The sequence below is a fragment of the Pieris brassicae genome, chromosome 3 (assembly GCF_905147105.1).
Source record: "Pieris brassicae chromosome 3, ilPieBrab1.1, whole genome shotgun sequence".
Taxonomy (NCBI): Eukaryota; Metazoa; Arthropoda; class Insecta; order Lepidoptera; family Pieridae; genus Pieris; species Pieris brassicae.
This window is the reverse complement of record NC_059667.1, coordinates 13,973,052-13,991,343: the sequence shown is the minus strand read 5'-3', so window position 1 is coordinate 13,991,343 and position 18,292 is coordinate 13,973,052. Positions and strand designations below refer to the sequence as shown.

Below are 18,292 nucleotides of genomic sequence, written 5' to 3'. Positions count from 1 at the left end.
TCTGAGAATATTCTTCTCAGCAGCTCGTGCTGGAAATCGATAAAACCAAGAAATTACATAAGACAGCAACATACTGTGGAAGAAATATTTTTAGAGGGTGAAATAGATTTGCCAGCGCATTTCAACGTCAGTGATTGTAACCGTAGATTGTATACCGTTATAATACTATATAGAAAAATTTCTTCATAGCTTCACTAAATTACATCTAGGTAGCAGAAATCGCTTCGAATCCAAAAAATAATAATTCATTATAGATATTAATATGAATATTGATTTAAATCATAGATTTTTGAGTATACGTCTTCGTTTGTGACACAAATTGACAATACAAAATATTATTACTTTAAAGTTGATTTAAACGCACTTTCGTCTCGTGACTATGAACTAAATTAATGGATACTAAGCAAAGAAAATTATCTTTAAAAAAATGAACAGAAGTAAATACGAAGGTAAATGAATTTTATTTTTTATAGATGTATCTGACGACGACGAAGAATTATTGAGTACTGTTCCACCAAATAAATAAATCTAGAACACTACAAGTATATAATTGTTGAAGTGGGTTAATTGTTTGTCCGCAAACCGAGGTTATTTGCACATAACCTACACAGTTGTAGAAAACGAAACAATAACATATCATACTTGATACGATCAATTGTTTCACTTCAATGAGCAGTTCTCTCAGTTCAGTCTCAAATTGGTACAAAGACTTAGGTCATTTTACGTTGGCCAGTACCAAACCAGTGGGCAGCAGAATTCAGTCGGATATAACAAGTTGTTAGCAGTGTTGTCGCACTTTTTAATTAGCTCTAAGCGATATAATAATAATTGTTAAAATTGTGTAATGGCTACTGAGACAATTGACGTTGAAGATCAATTATTGCCTTGTTCTGAAAATGGTACGGTTCGGCAGATTGGCTAAACTTTATAATATGTATATATTCTATTAATATTGCTAGCTGAATATATTTATTACAAATAATGTTTGCAACATTCGTTATAAATTCATTGTTTAGATTCAAAACCCGGAAGAAAAGTCACGGAAGCTATAAGCTATAGACACCTGAATACATCAGAGTTGACGGGCACGACACCAGTACGAGAAGAGGTAGCTTACATTTTATTATTTTGACTAGAATTTAAAAGCTTTAGACTAAAGTCTTATACGAATATTATTGCGATTAAAATTCGTTTACAACAGAACAACATAGCTATTTTTTTTCGTAAAAGAAATATTTATCTCAGGTTTTGCATCCTCTCACTATAGTTATGATAATATACTCTTTTATTTACGCGTGTACTACATATTTAAATATCTCTGCTGATTACGAAATCAATAAAGCACTGAAAATCGAGGTTTGAAAATAATGTAATAACTTTTCGTATATATTAAAGTACTTTGATTACAACAATAGTTATTTAAACAATTCAATTTGAAATAACTTTGTCTTTGGCTTAGGAATGTACTCCACATTGAAATAAAACTTTTTTAACGAATAGAACACATTTCTTTTCCGGCTTTATTACGATACAGTACAGTACAGTTAGATATATATCTATTACTGTAATTCAGAATCTTTAATTTCAGGAAAAAGTTAAAATTAAGAGTAAGGACCCTACTCCTGAACTAAGGACTTATAATATAAAATTAGGATGGGTACAAGTAAGTTTAATTTTGACTGCTTTCAAAAACGAAACGAAGTATATTTGTTTTATAAAAAGTAGTATTTTTATTCGGGCTATAATTGTAATACATAAATAGTTTATAGTAATATCCTGCCCTATTAACGATATCAATTGATAAAAATAACTATTGCAAATTCAAATCCTATAGTTGTCCATTGTCAATTGCTTTCTTTCGTACCCCTGATTAAATAGCAGAGTTTTATTTTATTAAGTGTAAAACTGCTTTAGTTTTAATATATTAGGGGTTTTTATAACCACTGATTAGTTGCGGTGATGAAAATCAATGGCTGCTTGAGTATAAAGACTCGTACATGGTTACTGTTTTTTTTTTAAATTTGTGACTTAATTATTAGTATTAAAAGCTTAAAATCCATCGTTCGACCACTTTCATCAATCACAAGTTTCTTACCCTTCAACTAACACCAACTTACATTTACAGGGCGTATTAATACCATGTCTTCTAAACATTTGGGGCGTGATGTTATTCCTAAGGATAGCCTGGATTGTGGCTCAGGCGGGTATAGCTCTTACGATCGCCATTATCTGCCTTTCGGGAGTAGTATGTGTTATTACTACACTGTCTTTAAGTGCTATTTGTACAAATGGAGAACTCCATGGAGGTACTGTTCTATTTTCTACAACGTGATTATAGATGCAACTTGGCTGTTACTGTTTTAATGTGTTAAAGAAAAATATAAGCCACTCCGCCAGTGAAGTGAGCTTACAAGCTAAAGTTTATTCGATATTTATTGACATATGGAACGATATAAAATTAATTAATATAAAAACTGCCACAGTGTCCTTATACCTTTTAAATGTGAATACTTTTCAGGCGGCGTCTATTATATAGTATCTCGATCGCTTGGCGCTGAACTTGGAGCTTCCGTGGGTATAATGTTTGCATTTGCTAACGCAGTCGCCGCGAGTATGAACACTATAGGTTTCTGCGAATCGCTAAACGATTTGCTTAAATCACATAATATGAAAATTATGGATAACGACGTAAATGATATAAGAATTATTGGGGCGATTGCACTGTTTGTTATGTGCTTAATTTGCGCTTTCGGAATGGATTGGGAAACTAAAACGCAGGTATAGTTGAACTTTCCTAGATAAAGGTCATATAAGACTAGGTAAAAGCAGTCATGCACACGTTGCCAGCATGTTTACTTTACACAAGAAAAAATAACATTTTGCTCATGTAATCCTCCATTATCTTGTTACAGAATTTTTTAATAACAATTATCGTGTCAGCAATTTTAAATTATATTCTTGGAGTGTTCATTGGTCCTTTAAATACACAACAGGATGCTAAAGGTTTTGTGGGTTTAAAGTGTAAGTATTCAACGTAGCAAACAGTTAACGGAATATTTGCACATGACTTTGGTTTCGATAATATGTACATCGTAAACTCCATGTAACGGCCCTCGATTTAACGTAGTACTCCTTAAACCGTCGAAATCACTTGGCTTTGTTTGGTTTAGCTTGTCTTCCGTTTAATTATACACTCTACATATCATTACACCCACTTTCAATAACGACGACAATTGAGTAATAAAGTACTTTTTAAGTTGTCGACATCATGCATGCAAACTTTCTAAGAAATTCGTTGTTTTGTTTACACGTGTTGACTTATTGACCATGACTAATAAATAGGAGTCATGGATTATCTGTACGTTTTTCTTCTCTCCATTTAACGACAAGTCTCTATAACGCCATACAATGCACAGTCTCTTCAGTCTGGTTATATAGAGTTTACACAGATATAAATAATAAGTTTATTTTTCCAAACGTGATGTGAAAATATCAATTAAAGTCTTTAAATTTTAACTACAGGTCTATATGTAAAGCTTGGTCTCTTCACACATGATTTATATGATTTTCAGTGGCACAAGCTAAGAAAAACTTAATGCCAGACTTTCGCTACAGTGAAAATCAAGAGCATAATTTATTCTCCATCTTTGCGATGTATTTCCCGGCTGTGACCGGTGTTCAGGCTGGAGCTAACATTTGTGGTGATTTAAAGGTGATGTTTATATAGTACTGATACATTAATTGAGATAATTATCCATATTTTACGATGTAACGATGTCAACAAAATTATAAAATAAGTGTAAAAACAATATTACTGAATTGTTTAAAAATCTATGGTATAACACCAATGCAGTCTTGGCATAAAAATCTTTCGTTTAGATACAGCTGAATATGGCATATAAATAATGTTAGTACGTCCTGTTTATAAGTGTTATTTAATTAATTAAAATTTATATTAATTGGAGTTTGGTTTTGTTGAAACATTGAGAAAAATGTCACTTTATTAAGTATATAATACTATTAAAATTGACCTAAAGCTTACCAATATTCCTTAAACAAGGACATGAAAATAACGTAGAAGTTTATGTATTATTAAACTAATTCGCAATCAATGCGATTCAAATTGTCCTGCTTTGGTACTTTTATTGTTATACGTTGAAACTTAACAGTTGTAAACTTAAAACAAAAACCGTTATAATATTAGCTTTTGATATTCAGCTTTTTGCCAAAAAAAATCTGATGTCCAAGAAATGCGGACGCTGTGTCATTTTAATTCTAAATTCGATTCTTCTTAATATTTTATTAGGATCCAGCAACAGCAATACCAAAGGGAACGTTGATAGCACTTGCTATATCAATTTCAAGTTATCTTATAATGGCCACGCTTTGCGGGTTTGCTGCCCTGAGAGATGCCAGCGGACATGTTGAAGATTTACTTGCCGGTAACATCGACGCCTGTAAACCAAACTGTCCATATGGTTTACATAATAATTATGGGGTATGCTGTATGAAAATTTTGATTATTTAACTATGTCTATATAAACATCGAATGATACGATAGAAGAATGAATCATACAAATTCACAATAATCAAGATTAAATCAATTATTACATTATTTAGAATCGTTTATGTACACTTCCCCTTACCAGTTTGCAATATATACAGTACATTAACGTGCATTTTGATAGATAATGCAACTGATGGCCCTCTCAAGTGAGCTTATATATGCTGGATGCTGGGCGGCGACGCTTTCAACAGCACTTACGAACCTTCTATCCGTTCCACGACTGATCCAGGCCCTGGGAGTGGATAAGATATACCCGGGACTCATATTTTTCTCAAAAAGATATGGCAAGCACGGGGAGCCCTACAGAGGATATGTCCTAACGTTTCTAGTGTCATTATTGTTCCTACTTATCGGTAAATATATTATATGTTACGTTTATTCGAACGATATCATTTATTTGGTTAGATCCAATAATGGCAGAAAGAACGCTATGACTAAATTTTAGCAATATTTTTTAGATATTGTTTTTAAAAAGTCAATTACAAACTCACGTATATATTAAGTATTCCTCATATACGTAATAGAAGTATTTTATGATTACAGCGGATTTAAATACAATCGCGCCGCTAATAACTAACTTTTATCTTGCTTCATACGCGCTCATTAATTTCTGCACATTCCACGCTGCCATAGTAATGTCTATCAACTGGCGACCATCATTTCAGGTAACTAAGGAAAATGTTAAAATTCTCACTACTCCATTGTTAACATTCTGCAAACTTTTTGAATGTAATTTTTTTACATAAGTTACATTTATAAAAAAACAAATAACATAATACTGAAAATTATAAGGGATGCAACGGGCGATCTTATCGCTAACAAGCGGCTTCTTCCAGGCAACTCTAGTAAGTAAAAAAACTAAAAAAAGAAGTGCAAGAAGCGCAGAACCAAATCTTATAAAAAACAATCTTAATCTAAAATAAAACTAAAAAAATAAAGTGAAAACTAAAAAGCTACTGTGAGGTTAGTTTCCTAGACTTCCTACATTCACTACACGACACCATTACCGTAACAAATACGGTTACGACCAACTACCATCTACGTTATATAATAAGGCAGAAAAATTAATTAATATATTTATAGATTATAAATAAACATTATTCTGTGAGATTATAACTCGTAGAAATACTTTAAAACCCTCGCTTGGTGTCTCAATGATTCCTATTGTAAACTTTTTTTCAGTATTACAACAGATGGATTTCTCTATTTGGCTTCTTGATGTGCATAGTGATTATGATGATTATCAGTTGGATGATGGCGTTATTGACTGTATCAATTTTTCTAACCCTATACCTAATCGTACTCTACAGAAAACCAGGTGAAAATACACTTCAAAGTTGCACTCATAATTTTTTTAAGTAGTCAAAAGCTCAAAATATTTTTTTATATATTTTTCTATTATATTAATAATATATAAGGCTTTATCGTGTTGCCATTTTCTTAACAGGATTTGTGTTTGATTCACGCTTCAAGGCCTATAAATTAACCGGGAAAAATAGCAAAAAGCTTTTTGAGCATAACCGTTTATAATGTAAATATAATCTTATTATTATAGACGTGAGTTGGGGCAGCAGCACCGAAGCGCAAAGATACAAGGAGATTATCTCAGCGTTAGTACAGATGTCTTATGTGACAGAAAATGTAAGGACTTACAACCCACAACTGCTCGTGCTTGCCGGCGGACCCTATTTACGACCAGCCCTTCTCGATTTGGGACAATTTATTACTAACACCGGATCGTTTATGATCGTTGCTAATATAGACGAGGTTATTATTTAAAAGGCATTTTAATTAGAATTCTAGTGAATTGTCCCCTAGTCAACGCGAGGTTTGCCGGTCTCACTAGTATTCATCAATTACATGATATTAATAATCATTTATATATTTTTTACATTTTTATTATGTATCCTAACGTGAGCGTCTGATCGCATTTTTCAGTGTCATTTGTCATACACGGAGAGAGCCATGCAACAACAAGTAGGTGAAGAGTGGCTTCACACACGTAAAGAACGTGGTTTCTATGTTGTTGTCGATGGATGCTCTCTCGAAGATGGTTTGAGAAATTTAATACAATGTTCTGGACTCGGGCGGGTTTCACCGAATATTATGCTCATTGGATATAAAAATAATTGGCAGAAGGCACCTTTCAACAAAGTTAAGACTTATGTTAAATTAATCCAGTAAGTATATAACATATTATATTGTAAATTCTTACGCATTATTAACTTGACATTAAAAAATTAGATAAAATTAATAGTAAGCGTTAATATTGTGTATAAAGTTAAAAGTAATACGAATAAGAAATAAATGTCTAACAGTGACGGAATGTCTGTTTATTATTAGACCACGTATATATGAGGAGCTTGGCAATAAAAGGTGACGTTTGCGTATTCAGCTGAACTCCAACGCTTTTTTTACCGTCAGACTCAAAATCCTGAATTCTATTTTAAAATGTATGTATTAACTTCGGAAGGTGATAAATTTCGTAGAAAAATCGACCTTAATAGCTGCTTCCAGCACAAAAAGTGACATTTCTATGCAACCACAGCAGTGATCAAGACTTTTATATCAAAAAATGTCATTTTCTCAGTAAGTATGTCCGACGCTGCTAAAGTCATATCAAAATGGGTACATTTGCCGAGAAAATGTATTGATTTTGAACTCTTTGATTATATGTTGATTAAATCGATAATGAAATAAGGTAGGAGTCGTCAAAACTTTCAGAAATCTATTAAAGTGCAACACCAACTTAACCAATCACAATTAAATGGAGAAAGAACTTTTGGAGTAGACTGGCAAAATGAACCCTCTTTGAAATGGTATCGTAACATTTTATATGAAAACAATATCCTGTGACTGTCTAAATCCTGATTTAATTTACACATTTTGAATAAATCTATTTCTTTTTTTCTTACCTAATTTGTTTTATAAGGTAACATTTTGTATTCAGTGATTTTCTAAAGTAAATTTGTTACCATGTACTTAGTGGAGGATCAAGTGTTATATCATAAATACTTTATTAAATATTGGCTTTATTTAAATGTCTACATAAATACTTTTTATATATTTTAAAATCTAGCAACTAATTGACCAATATATGGTTAACAAAATAACAAAAATACATAGATCAAGGTGAATTTTTATTTTCTCAATTTACTAAGAAAAAAAGGAAAGTGTAAATGATACCATATGTGACTAAGCTCCTCATATGTAAAAATGTAACGTTTAATCTAAGATAGTATTGATAATAATAATTTAATACAATAATACTGGTAATATCTAAACTTAATTTTTGAATTCCTCGAGTATATATTACATTCCAATGACAAAAGCATTCTAAGCCCGAAATACATTCTCCGCGACAAAAGTAGAATCGGTAATTATTACAATTAGTATTGTAAGCTCTTTTATGGTTTAGGATTTTGATGCTCCTTGGTTGTATAAATCTTAATTCATTGACTACTCGAAGAAACGACAATGTTATATTCGTTTATCACGACCACAGAATAGCCTTCGATCAGCAGTTAGCCGTTGCAATTCTTCGAGTGCCCCTAACAGTCCCACCAAGGAACGCAACCCAAGTGAAACATCAGAATAGCCAAACTAGCCTCCAAGATGAAATTCACACTCAGGTCCTGACTATTATGAACGCAGATTCGGATATTGAAATTGTTATTAAAGTGGAGGAACCCGACGAAGGTATTTTTTAGTCAATAGTTTTAGTAATAAGATATAAAAGTAATTCCTCTCTATGTCTACGTATTGCGTTTCTTGCATAAAAGTTTTCTTTCGAAAGTATTTGAGTCTTAACAATTTACACGTCAACTAATCCATTATATGAATTAATATTTTTATACATTTAAACTTTATTGAATGTGGTACAAAAATACCTAAGAAGTCACAAATATTATAATTGTTAAATAAAACACACTAAAGATATCAAACAGCAAAATATATTTGTCTCAGTCTTATATGTATGTAAGATATTGTCTTAAAGAAAAAAGAAAACAAACCTTTTACTGTAATATAATATAATTGGAAAAAATTACTGAAAAGACAACGCAGGCGAAAGTTCTCCACCACCAGAGGAGCAACAACATATTACGGAACAACAACGACAACGCCATGGAAAATCAGGAGTGTTTCGTCCTTTAGAGCTTAACGAGGTATGAAAATAACTAGAAATAATTGACTACATATTTCGTGCAATAGAACCAAATAAATAAATATTTGTAGCTACATGTTCGTTGTTATAAATATTCTCTAAATCTAAAATAAATAATTGTTGATTTTGAGAACCCACATATTAGTATTTAAAGGAAAGTATACTTAATCAGATTATAACGCATTAACTACAATCATTCAAATTAACTTTGAAAGAAAACGTTTCTAAATTCTACACTTTTATAATTGACCTTTCTGACAATCTGTGGTATCTATAAAAAATCTAAGACATTTTTTCTTTTTCCCTCGACTAGCAAACGAGGCTCTACATAATGAAACCATAGTTAATACTCAATGTCCATAGGAAAATAATCTAGATAGCTGGTGGCTTTACGACGATGGAGGACTTAACGTACTTTTGTCCTACATAATTGCAATACGTGGATTTCATGCAATGCCTTTACGAATATTTGCTCTTGCCAGAACATGTCACAGAATAGAAGAGGCGGAAGCAGGGTAAATTATATGCAGCTATGCTTATTTCTTAATTTTTAATCGTTTTTTATGTGAATCTACTATTTGCAGTATGGAAGCATTGCTTCATAAATTTCGCGTGGAATTCTCTTGTCTCAAAATGATCAAAGGTTTATATGACCCACCACAATCGGAAACGAAGGAGATGTTTAACATGATGATAGAACGATTTAGAACCGATGTTGAGAGTGGTCAGTATTATGTAGGCTTACTTAAGAATCTCATAAGTACATAGATCATTATTCTTATCATTCATCTTATATGTCCAACCAATCATTGATATTAATTTATATGTCCCACCTCGATTAAAACAAACACCTTTTTAATTGCTATGTAAGTAGTTCTTAATTTAAATACTATTTTTAACCAACTTCCAAAAAGAAGGTTATCGCTATATGTATGTTTATCACAGACGGAATTGGATATTTGAGCGTTGGATCTAGTTAGGTTTCTTTAGTGTATGTTCTACAAATTTGAATGCTTTAGTTTGCCATCTACCACAACTGTTGCGTTGCATTCGCGTATAAATTGGACTAAGCTTTTTTTTTAAATGTTATTCGTGTATGAGAGGTGTTTAATAAATAGTGATAATAGAATGCATTTACCTTGGAATTTTTAACGATTTATTTTAATTAGAAGTCACTTGTTTGGGTCGGTCAGAACGTGTTCTTAATTGTCCATGAGTTGGAAGAGAGCGTCACCTTTAACTTATAATGAAGAAAACGGCAATTCCATTTCCGGTAACAACCGGCGGATACCATGATCTTTCATGAGCTGCTTATTCTTCGACAACCAATAATAGGGGCGATATAATTACCTTAATCATGGAGCCACTATTGCGGACTTTAATTTATCTTTGCATAAACCAAACACTTACCTATATCTTCTCATCCAAACGATTTTTTTTGTTTAGTCTACAAGGATAGTGTGTAAAAAAATTGATTAATAAAATACATTAGTATGTCAATACTAACTAAAATTAACTTCTACAAACTAACTTCCTCTAGTGGATTGTTCATTAACATTCTCTATTCTTGCTTGTTTCTTTTTTTTTATAATTTATAGTCTTTATTTAATAGATGTATTGATAACAAATGAAGAACTAGAGCGATTGAATCAGAAGACTGATAGATACCTTCGCCTACGAGAGCTGGTAATTGAAAACTCATCCAACGCCTCGTTGATTGTCATGTCTCTTCCCAGGCCTAGACCGGTATGCCTTTTATCTAGACAATAAAATTCAATACTTTCTTTTAAATATTTTATACTTTTTAACATTTACAAAACCTACGATATTTCAACGCTTATTTTTTTGTATTTGATACGGCAATACGTTAGCTTTAATTGATAGAAATTCGTTTTAATATTAGATTTTATTTCAGAATACGGTATCAGCTGCTTTATATATGACCTGGCTTGAAGTTCTTAGCAACGACCTCCCACCACTTCTATTCGTAAGAGGCAATGACACTTCAGTCCTTGGTGTATAAATGAATAAAACAATGTGTATAAATATATTACAAGTATTTATTTTCACACATATTTCACAAGGGCATTTAATTTAGACCTTAAAATGAATATTTACATATCAGAAACAACAGTGTGAGAAGGGATCTACGGTTTATGTTTTGACAGTTCGTTTATTTTTGGGACGCCATATCTACTTATCATGATAACTTTCGGCACAACACTGCCAAATTTTTCATAGAAAGTTGTAGCATCTATTTTTAGTAGGAAAGAGCCTGGCAAAATTTGGCTTATTCAAACAAGGCTAAGTGCGGACTAAGTCTCACAACTGTCAAAAAACTGTTTGACCGATGTGATAGTCTGCGCTTAGACCTGTCTCCGTACCTAGCCTTAGATGTAGAGTTAGTACGACATACCAACACTACATCTTTTTCATTTCTACGATGAGCGGCACTTTGTCGCCAAAACATAACCCGAAGAACCCACAGACACAGATAGATTAACAAATTTCCTTAATATTAAGTAGGTATTAAACGAACTCTCAGACATTGTTCTATAATTTGTAATTGTTAACTACTCAGAGTATTCACACAAGATCTAATAAATCTATAACAGACTGAACGAATCTTATGTTATTGTAATAATTCATTTTCTCACTGGTTACCATTTGGGCAGATTTAGCAACACTAGCAAATGATAATTGCAAGATAAAAAAGGTATAATTAATAATGAGAGACTATATTGTATCCAAACGTTAACGTCCCAATTCTCTAGAATTTCTTTAATATACCAGGCGTAACCGCTACGAGTCGTAAAAACAGATGACAAAATCTAAAGAAAAATCAACAACATTAATCTACAGTCAACATATTTCTAACGGGATTTGGGCATAATGCAAAAGATTAACCGATCTCTCATTATTATTCACAAGGAAAGTAATTCATAAGAAAATACATTTGCATATATTAGATATGTAGGTGGCACGATAGGACGGCGAAAATATACTTCTGTTTCCCCAGAGATATGTCGCTATATTCCATTTGAAAAATAACTCTTTCCGATTTGTATTTGATACCTCTCATATATAAACAAAAATCTACTGAGAAAAAACTATTTCCTATAGTTTAAGCAAATTAATAATACTCAGTCTATACACGATTATAATTAGGTGCGACATACACTACATTTAGGTCCATATTCTAATTCGTATCTCAAGTCAGTAGTCGTCGAGAGCGCTGTCAAATTTGTCAAACAGAAATGCTTTGACAGAAACTAGATTTAAGTTTGATTGACGCTCTAGAATACGGTCCTGAGTATAAGAGTGAAAAATTTTGAAGATTAAAATATACCAGCACCTCTTAGGATTTTAAACCAATTGTGTTAAATACGACACTTCACTTCGCACAGCCAAACTTTCTTGCTCTTGGTTGCTATAAATATCGATTTTTTATCTGTCCTTATTCACACTAGAGGAACCTGTTTATATACATCATTAAGAATTCTGCCAATATTTTTTCAAAGTTAACGAAAATTACAGTAGTCTAATATAAAAATACCTTTAAACGCAACAAGATTTAAAAATATTTAAATAATTATTTGTATTTTAAAGGCGGCTGTGTAGTAGTATTTGATTAATACATTGTAATAATAAATTAAATTAAAAACTCATACAATTCAAATACGCAATATTGGAGAATATGACCACCAATTCGGTTAGTCATACAAAATATATAATATGAATTGGACAAGTAGTGGCTTCGAAGGGATAAAATTATACATTATGATTTTAATTTATACAATGGAGCTTTGCCATAGCAAAATACATGTTATCCTGCATCCGCATCACTCTATATAAAATATTTTGATGGCAATAAACGATGCTTGATATTAACTTGGTCACGTGACCAGAGTCAATGGCCATACTTAGTCATGGCCGTCGCAAAGCATCTGTTAAAAATGACGAATGATAAACTAGTATTTAGTTTATGGTTGACTCTAAAATACAGAGGTTTGAATGCGAAACGCTTAATATAAACTTATAACCACCCGAAACAATCAATAATTACGAGATTAAAGTCAAAATAATGTCTGTCGCATGTGTCAAATATGTTGACGTTCTATATAGGCCTTATTGTTGATAGTAAATATTGTTGTCATTACGACAACTAACCCCATTTAAACAAATAATTTAGGAGGATAAGCCTAATGAAGAAACACATAAAAGCATCAAATTTTACATTTTATAAGAAGTATGCATGAGTGAATTAAAAAAAAACTATAAATTTCATATTGTATATCATCTCTAAGAGTACCCGGCTGGGTCTTTTGAGATATTAGGGTGAAATACAGTCACGAGACTTAGAACACAAACGTCAAAATCCAATAGATTTGTGACGTACGTGAGACAGACTTACGCTACGTCTCGTTCGTTGATGTCATCGCGTTATTATCATCTTTAGAAAAATTAAAAAATTATGTAGTCTTTGTATATTATACGGATGTATTACAATTCTTATCTCAAGAGACAGTTAAGTATAGAGTTTAAATAGAATTTACGAATGGCACAACAACAGTCCCGCATTTATACGTATGTACTGCAACTGCAAATTAAACGAACAATATACAAACTTTAATCACGTAGACATAGACAAAAGACTATTGGGAGGATTTCATAAAAGTATCGAACAATACTCAAGATAAAGAATCGTCATTTGACATTTAATTTTTTATGTATACCGTTAGTGGCAAGATTTGCCAGATTCAAAACTATAAATTCATTCTGTCAGTCATAAGTATTCACGCTTACAATTTTCTAATTACCCTCTTTTTAGGACATATAATATTGACACACAATGACACTAGAATGTCAAACAGAAAATCTTAGTCATATATGATTTTTCAGATTCAATTTTAATTTACGAAATTTGGGTAGTTGGCGGGTATTAAAATACAATATGATTTATTTGACTTTCAAATACATAGAGATTACTTCCACTGTATATAACCAATAATATATCTTTTTATTTGCGGTCACATACTTAATAATTATGTATACGATTATTATTTGACCACAAATATTCAGTCACGTTATACAACAATACTTGGATTATCAAAATTCATCTTTATTTTATTACTTCATTCGCTTGTTTTTAGAGAATTCCCTAAAACATGGTCACCCCACCTCTTAGTCACAGTAGGACGCAGGTACGCGACAGTCTTCATTCCGACTGATCATCATTGTCGTCGTCAAATCCAGACAAGTCCGCTGACTCTAGGTATCCTTGCATTACCTGAAATTAAAATAAATTTTATTTTAGCAGCGTTCTCTCTTCACGCGTAGTACTAGTAGTACTACACTTCTCTCTCATAGCGTATATAATAAAAATTACTTTTAAATAAAATTATGATATTTGTATATACTACCATGTTATATAATTGTATAACCTTGAGAATGAGTTATAAAATGTAAAAATCTACATATTTGGAATTGAAAATATTTGGTTCAACTAAAAATCGAGTATGGTAATTTTTTAATTTGGTTAGCTGAGAGTATCCATCTTTTTAAGAAGTATTAAATTGATAAATAGTTTTACTAATCAGAAATTAACATTTTGAACTACTTACAGCGTACTCAATTAGCGCTAGATGGCAGAAGACGTATTGGTCGGGCATTTGAATAGAATGCGCTCGTTGCGCACGAATACGCTCCACCGTACCACGTACGTCCGCTACACCCTCCGCAGACAGTCGGGACGTACATACATCCAGAGTTAGGAATGTACCTTGAAAATATCATGGAAATATTATTCTTTTGGACTATGACATATCAGAAAAATAACAAAAGCCTGGAAATTTAAAGAGCCGCAAAAGGTAGAGAAAATCTATTTTTTTTTAATGACATACCTGTTCGTCCAATACCCGCTGAACAATGCACAACTATGGGAGGCCCCCTACTATGTCCCGCCCAGGCATCTCCTAACCTGAAAATGAAAATTATTATGAGATTACTATAATTGAAATGTTGATCTTTTTCATAAATTCGTTCCAGTTATTTCAGAAGAGTTTGAATTACTTGTGTCAACTAACCATGATAGTTAGCATAAGGAACTAGCACATAGGTGATCCTACATATATTTAAAGAGTTTAATAATCTTCGACTTCCGGATCGAAGGACCAATTTTACTTACTCGGCTATAGCGCGGTGCTGTGCTCTTCGTACGAGGTTTAAAAACCTTAATACTGGTTGAGCTCGACCGCCGCCTGGTACACCGTAATCAGGCCATCGCGTGTATTGACCGTGCCATATACTCCTCGATTCTTCCGTCTACAAATGTAACAATGTACTGGTTTAGTAAAGTATATGTATATTAATTGCAAGCAGTTTGGTAGATTGTTCGAACGAGATATGTATGCAATGTTTCCAAGTTTAATAAATATAATATCTAACGATACTATTTCAAATTCAAAGAAATATATAGCGATACTATTTTATAATAATTATGTGTTGTTGGCGTGGTCTAATAGAGTGAGGGTTACTCAAACCATTGTTACGACAAAGTTTGCATTTGTCGACAGATATTTAGGACAAATCTTGAATTTGCGATAAGTCTACCTTAATTAGAATATTGATAAATTCAACAGCCATCTCTTCAATACGGTTTAAAGCAAATAAGAAGTACCTATATATTACATATATATTTTGTGTTTTAACGAATTATTTCGTATTTATTATAGTATTATTTAGTATTACATTAGAAACAAACCATTCCTATACGAGTTTTTAGCCGTAACGTATTTTTTATCTACTCGGACGGTTGAATTTTGCTTTAAAAAATGTAATACTAACAATATTAGAAGGTAAATTATTCATAATTCGCAGAAACAAAAATTGTTCTTAAATTGATCTTTCGCCGTAAATAGTTTTCATGTATCGGTGTGCACGCACATATTTTTGGTTACAGAAATGTTAATATATAAATGACAATATATAATATACCAATTAAGAATTCAATTAAAATATAAAACTCACCCGTAAATCAGTAAGTAACAAATGCGATATAGTATAATCGTCCTCCTGTTCTATATACTCGGTTGTAACCGCAAAACCCCCGTGTACTGCGCGAGTGCCAAACGTAGCCGGCCAGTACTGACCGCATTTTACTCGCCCACGTTCCACAGCACGAGTGGTCATTACGATCACAAGACTGCCCTGTTCCCAGACCATACGCCAGAAGTCACCGAATGTTTTTGGAAGGGGACCTAAATAAAAGAAATAAAATGAAACTCCTTGTAACCTTTACTGTGCCTTATTTTGCTGACTTTGATATCAAAGGAAAATTGAGTTGAAGGAGTTCAACGTGGTTTTTTACAAGACAATTCAGTTCATTGTGTTTCAACAGTGTTTTTAATTTACACAATCGAATCCAGAAGTGGATTTACCGTAGTGAAATACCGTAATGCAAAAAGACTGAGACGACAAATTCATAATATTGTCATGATTACAGAATGTTTGAAAATCGAATATCTAAAAATAAACTTTTATATTGACAGATTACGCCGTTGTTACGTAAATAACAAAGTATTTAAATGTATAATCGCCTTGATGGACGCCTACTATTAAACCTGCGGCCCACGTTATTTTACGGTTGTAATTTTAAACGTTCCGCGAAATAGGGGTCGTGTATTACATGGCAACGTGCCAAGCCAACAATAAACAATGGCTTACGCGGAAATTTACAAACTTTTCACCGTTTCCCTGAATTCGTCAAAGGTATGGCACTCGTGACGTCAACGGCTAAATTATTTCGAGCTCCTAAAATAGACTCGAAACTTTCTACTAAGCTTTTAAAAGAAAAATGAATTGCAATATCAAGACTTTCGGATAAAGACACTGTAGGTCTTCTTCTCTTACTTCGTCATTTACTTTGTTTTGTAAAACATAATTGATTTTAAAAGCGCTATGGTTAATCAACAAAATTAAATTAGTAAAATAAACAGGATAAAACTACTTTAAACTAAACTTTATAATAATACAAATAGCTTTAATCCGGTTAAAAAATTGTTTTCTTTTCAATGTGTAAAAGCTATGTTAACCAAAGACAATACTATAGAATAAAACTAGTAAAAGCATACATACGAAGTAGTTAGACCAATTACCCTTTCGTACCCGAAATAACAAGATTAATGTAAATAATAAAACATTTATAAATAGAATAAGAAAGTATTAAAAAAAACTACCACTGACAGAGAAAATTTTATAAAGTAATAAAAGTACATCGGTTTGAATCACCCATAGATAAAAACAATGTGTGTAATAGGTTTATACATAACACAACAATTCCAAATATTTACAATGATCAAACAGTTCAAATCAGTATGGCCATACTTAGATTACTTCATAATATAGCATAAATACGAAGTAGTTAGACCAATATTTATACGTAAAATAAATATATATATATACGCAAACCATACATATTCGTAAAAGAACTGTAAATGAAAGTAGTCGCAGATTGTATCAAATTAAGAAATATGAAATCATACAAAACTCACCTTGCGTACAAATAAAGGCATTTTTCTGTTTGTATCCATCCACGTAGTTAGCGTTGATGTAATCTGTAGTAGCGTCGTCTGTATCTGTCTGAGATAAAACCACCCGCGAATGATCATAACACAATACATCTGTGTAGCGGTTCTTGACTAGATTACTTGGCAATCTGGAAGGAATATGAAGATGGGAGTTAGAAGATTTGGTCACCAACAATTTTCAATTACTGGAGATGTTCAAATGAATTTCTTATATGCTTGAACACCTTTAAGCTAAGCATGGACATTTTACATCTACGCAAAGAGACTTCTATAGGGAATTTGATCAAAACTAAATTTAATCAATATTGTTATGCCGAGTACCAAAAGGATTTCACTATCCTCCAATCTATTTAATGTATTAGCAATAACGACAGAATTATAATTAAAAATTATTGGACTAATTGGCAATTTCAGGTGCCTGTAAAACTATGATTCAAAGTTGCAATGCAACATAGGTACAAATAAGTTGATAGACGAAACAAATCCCTATTTTGCCCTTTTAAAAAGTAAATAAAAATATTACTTTGCGTGATGAAAGGTCCCATGCGGCGGCCTGGCCCGTATTTCTTCATACTCGGAAACTAGACCGCGTCTTCCGAGCTGGCGTACGCGTGCGAGCAACGCTACGGGTGTTTCCCCCGCCCCACCGCCACCGCACTCCTCGTCCGATAGACCGGGGGACGCTTCGCCGGATGACCATGTCCCACGGGCTGCAAACAAATATAGAGATTCAATATGTATATAAAAAATCTGGAGTATTAAGAGTATAACCCACTAAAACGAACAAATACCGCAAATGTTATAATTATAAATTTGTGTTATGTAGAAATCGTAAAATTTGTTACATATGTTAACTGTACTTTACTGTACACAAAAGAAAGAGACACACTAGAATTCCCTGTGTTGTGCACTTTATTATCCCTAAATATCCTGTTATTGTATTTTCTTTTATTTATTTCTTTCTTCCTGGAT

General features: G+C 32.4%; 2 protein-coding genes across 6 annotated transcripts in view; one reads left to right on the top strand and one right to left on the bottom strand.

Moving 5' to 3' along the window:
- Nucleotides 1–262: 262 nt before the first annotated feature.
- Nucleotides 263–10,778, top strand: LOC123707837 (bumetanide-sensitive sodium-(potassium)-chloride cotransporter-like). 4 transcript variants are annotated; one of them, XM_045658195.1, is made up of 19 exons: nucleotides 263–449; nucleotides 1,017–1,108; nucleotides 1,589–1,663; nucleotides 2,126–2,306; nucleotides 2,519–2,778; nucleotides 2,913–3,021; nucleotides 3,573–3,712; nucleotides 4,307–4,498; nucleotides 4,689–4,920; nucleotides 5,111–5,232; nucleotides 5,750–5,885; nucleotides 6,123–6,334; nucleotides 6,506–6,747; nucleotides 8,073–8,266; nucleotides 8,624–8,733; nucleotides 9,096–9,247; nucleotides 9,317–9,456; nucleotides 10,345–10,478; nucleotides 10,648–10,778. In XM_045658195.1, the coding sequence occupies exons 1-19, from the start codon at nucleotides 428–430 to the stop codon at nucleotides 10,753–10,755; spliced, it is 2,853 nt and encodes a 950-aa protein (XP_045514151.1). In that variant the 5' UTR covers nucleotides 263–427; the 3' UTR covers nucleotides 10,756–10,778. The 4 variants fall into 4 exon arrangements, with proteins under 4 accessions (XP_045514151.1, XP_045514152.1, XP_045514150.1 ...); XM_045658196.1 differs by lacking the exon at nucleotides 263–449 and adding an exon at nucleotides 788–899 and having other exon boundaries at nucleotides 6,123–6,208; XM_045658194.1 differs by lacking the exon at nucleotides 263–449 and adding an exon at nucleotides 788–899 and having other exon boundaries at nucleotides 8,633–8,733.
- LOC123707839 (tyrosine-protein phosphatase non-receptor type 9-like) overlaps nucleotides 10,775–18,292 on the bottom strand; it is a 36,944-nt gene continuing 29,426 nt past the window's right edge. For both annotated transcript variants that reach the window (XM_045658198.1, XM_045658197.1), the window contains 7 exons: nucleotides 17,844–18,030; nucleotides 17,285–17,448; nucleotides 15,762–15,991; nucleotides 14,920–15,056; nucleotides 14,636–14,712; nucleotides 14,357–14,514; nucleotides 10,775–14,022 (listed from right to left, as the gene is read on the bottom strand). In XM_045658198.1, the coding sequence (XP_045514154.1) occupies nucleotides 13,951–14,022; nucleotides 14,357–14,514; nucleotides 14,636–14,712; nucleotides 14,920–15,056; nucleotides 15,762–15,991; nucleotides 17,285–17,448; nucleotides 17,844–18,030 (1,025 nt within the window). In that variant the 3' untranslated portion in view covers nucleotides 10,775–13,950. The remainder of the gene's footprint in view (nucleotides 14,023–14,356; nucleotides 14,515–14,635; nucleotides 14,713–14,919; nucleotides 15,057–15,761; nucleotides 15,992–17,284; nucleotides 17,449–17,843; nucleotides 18,031–18,292) is intronic.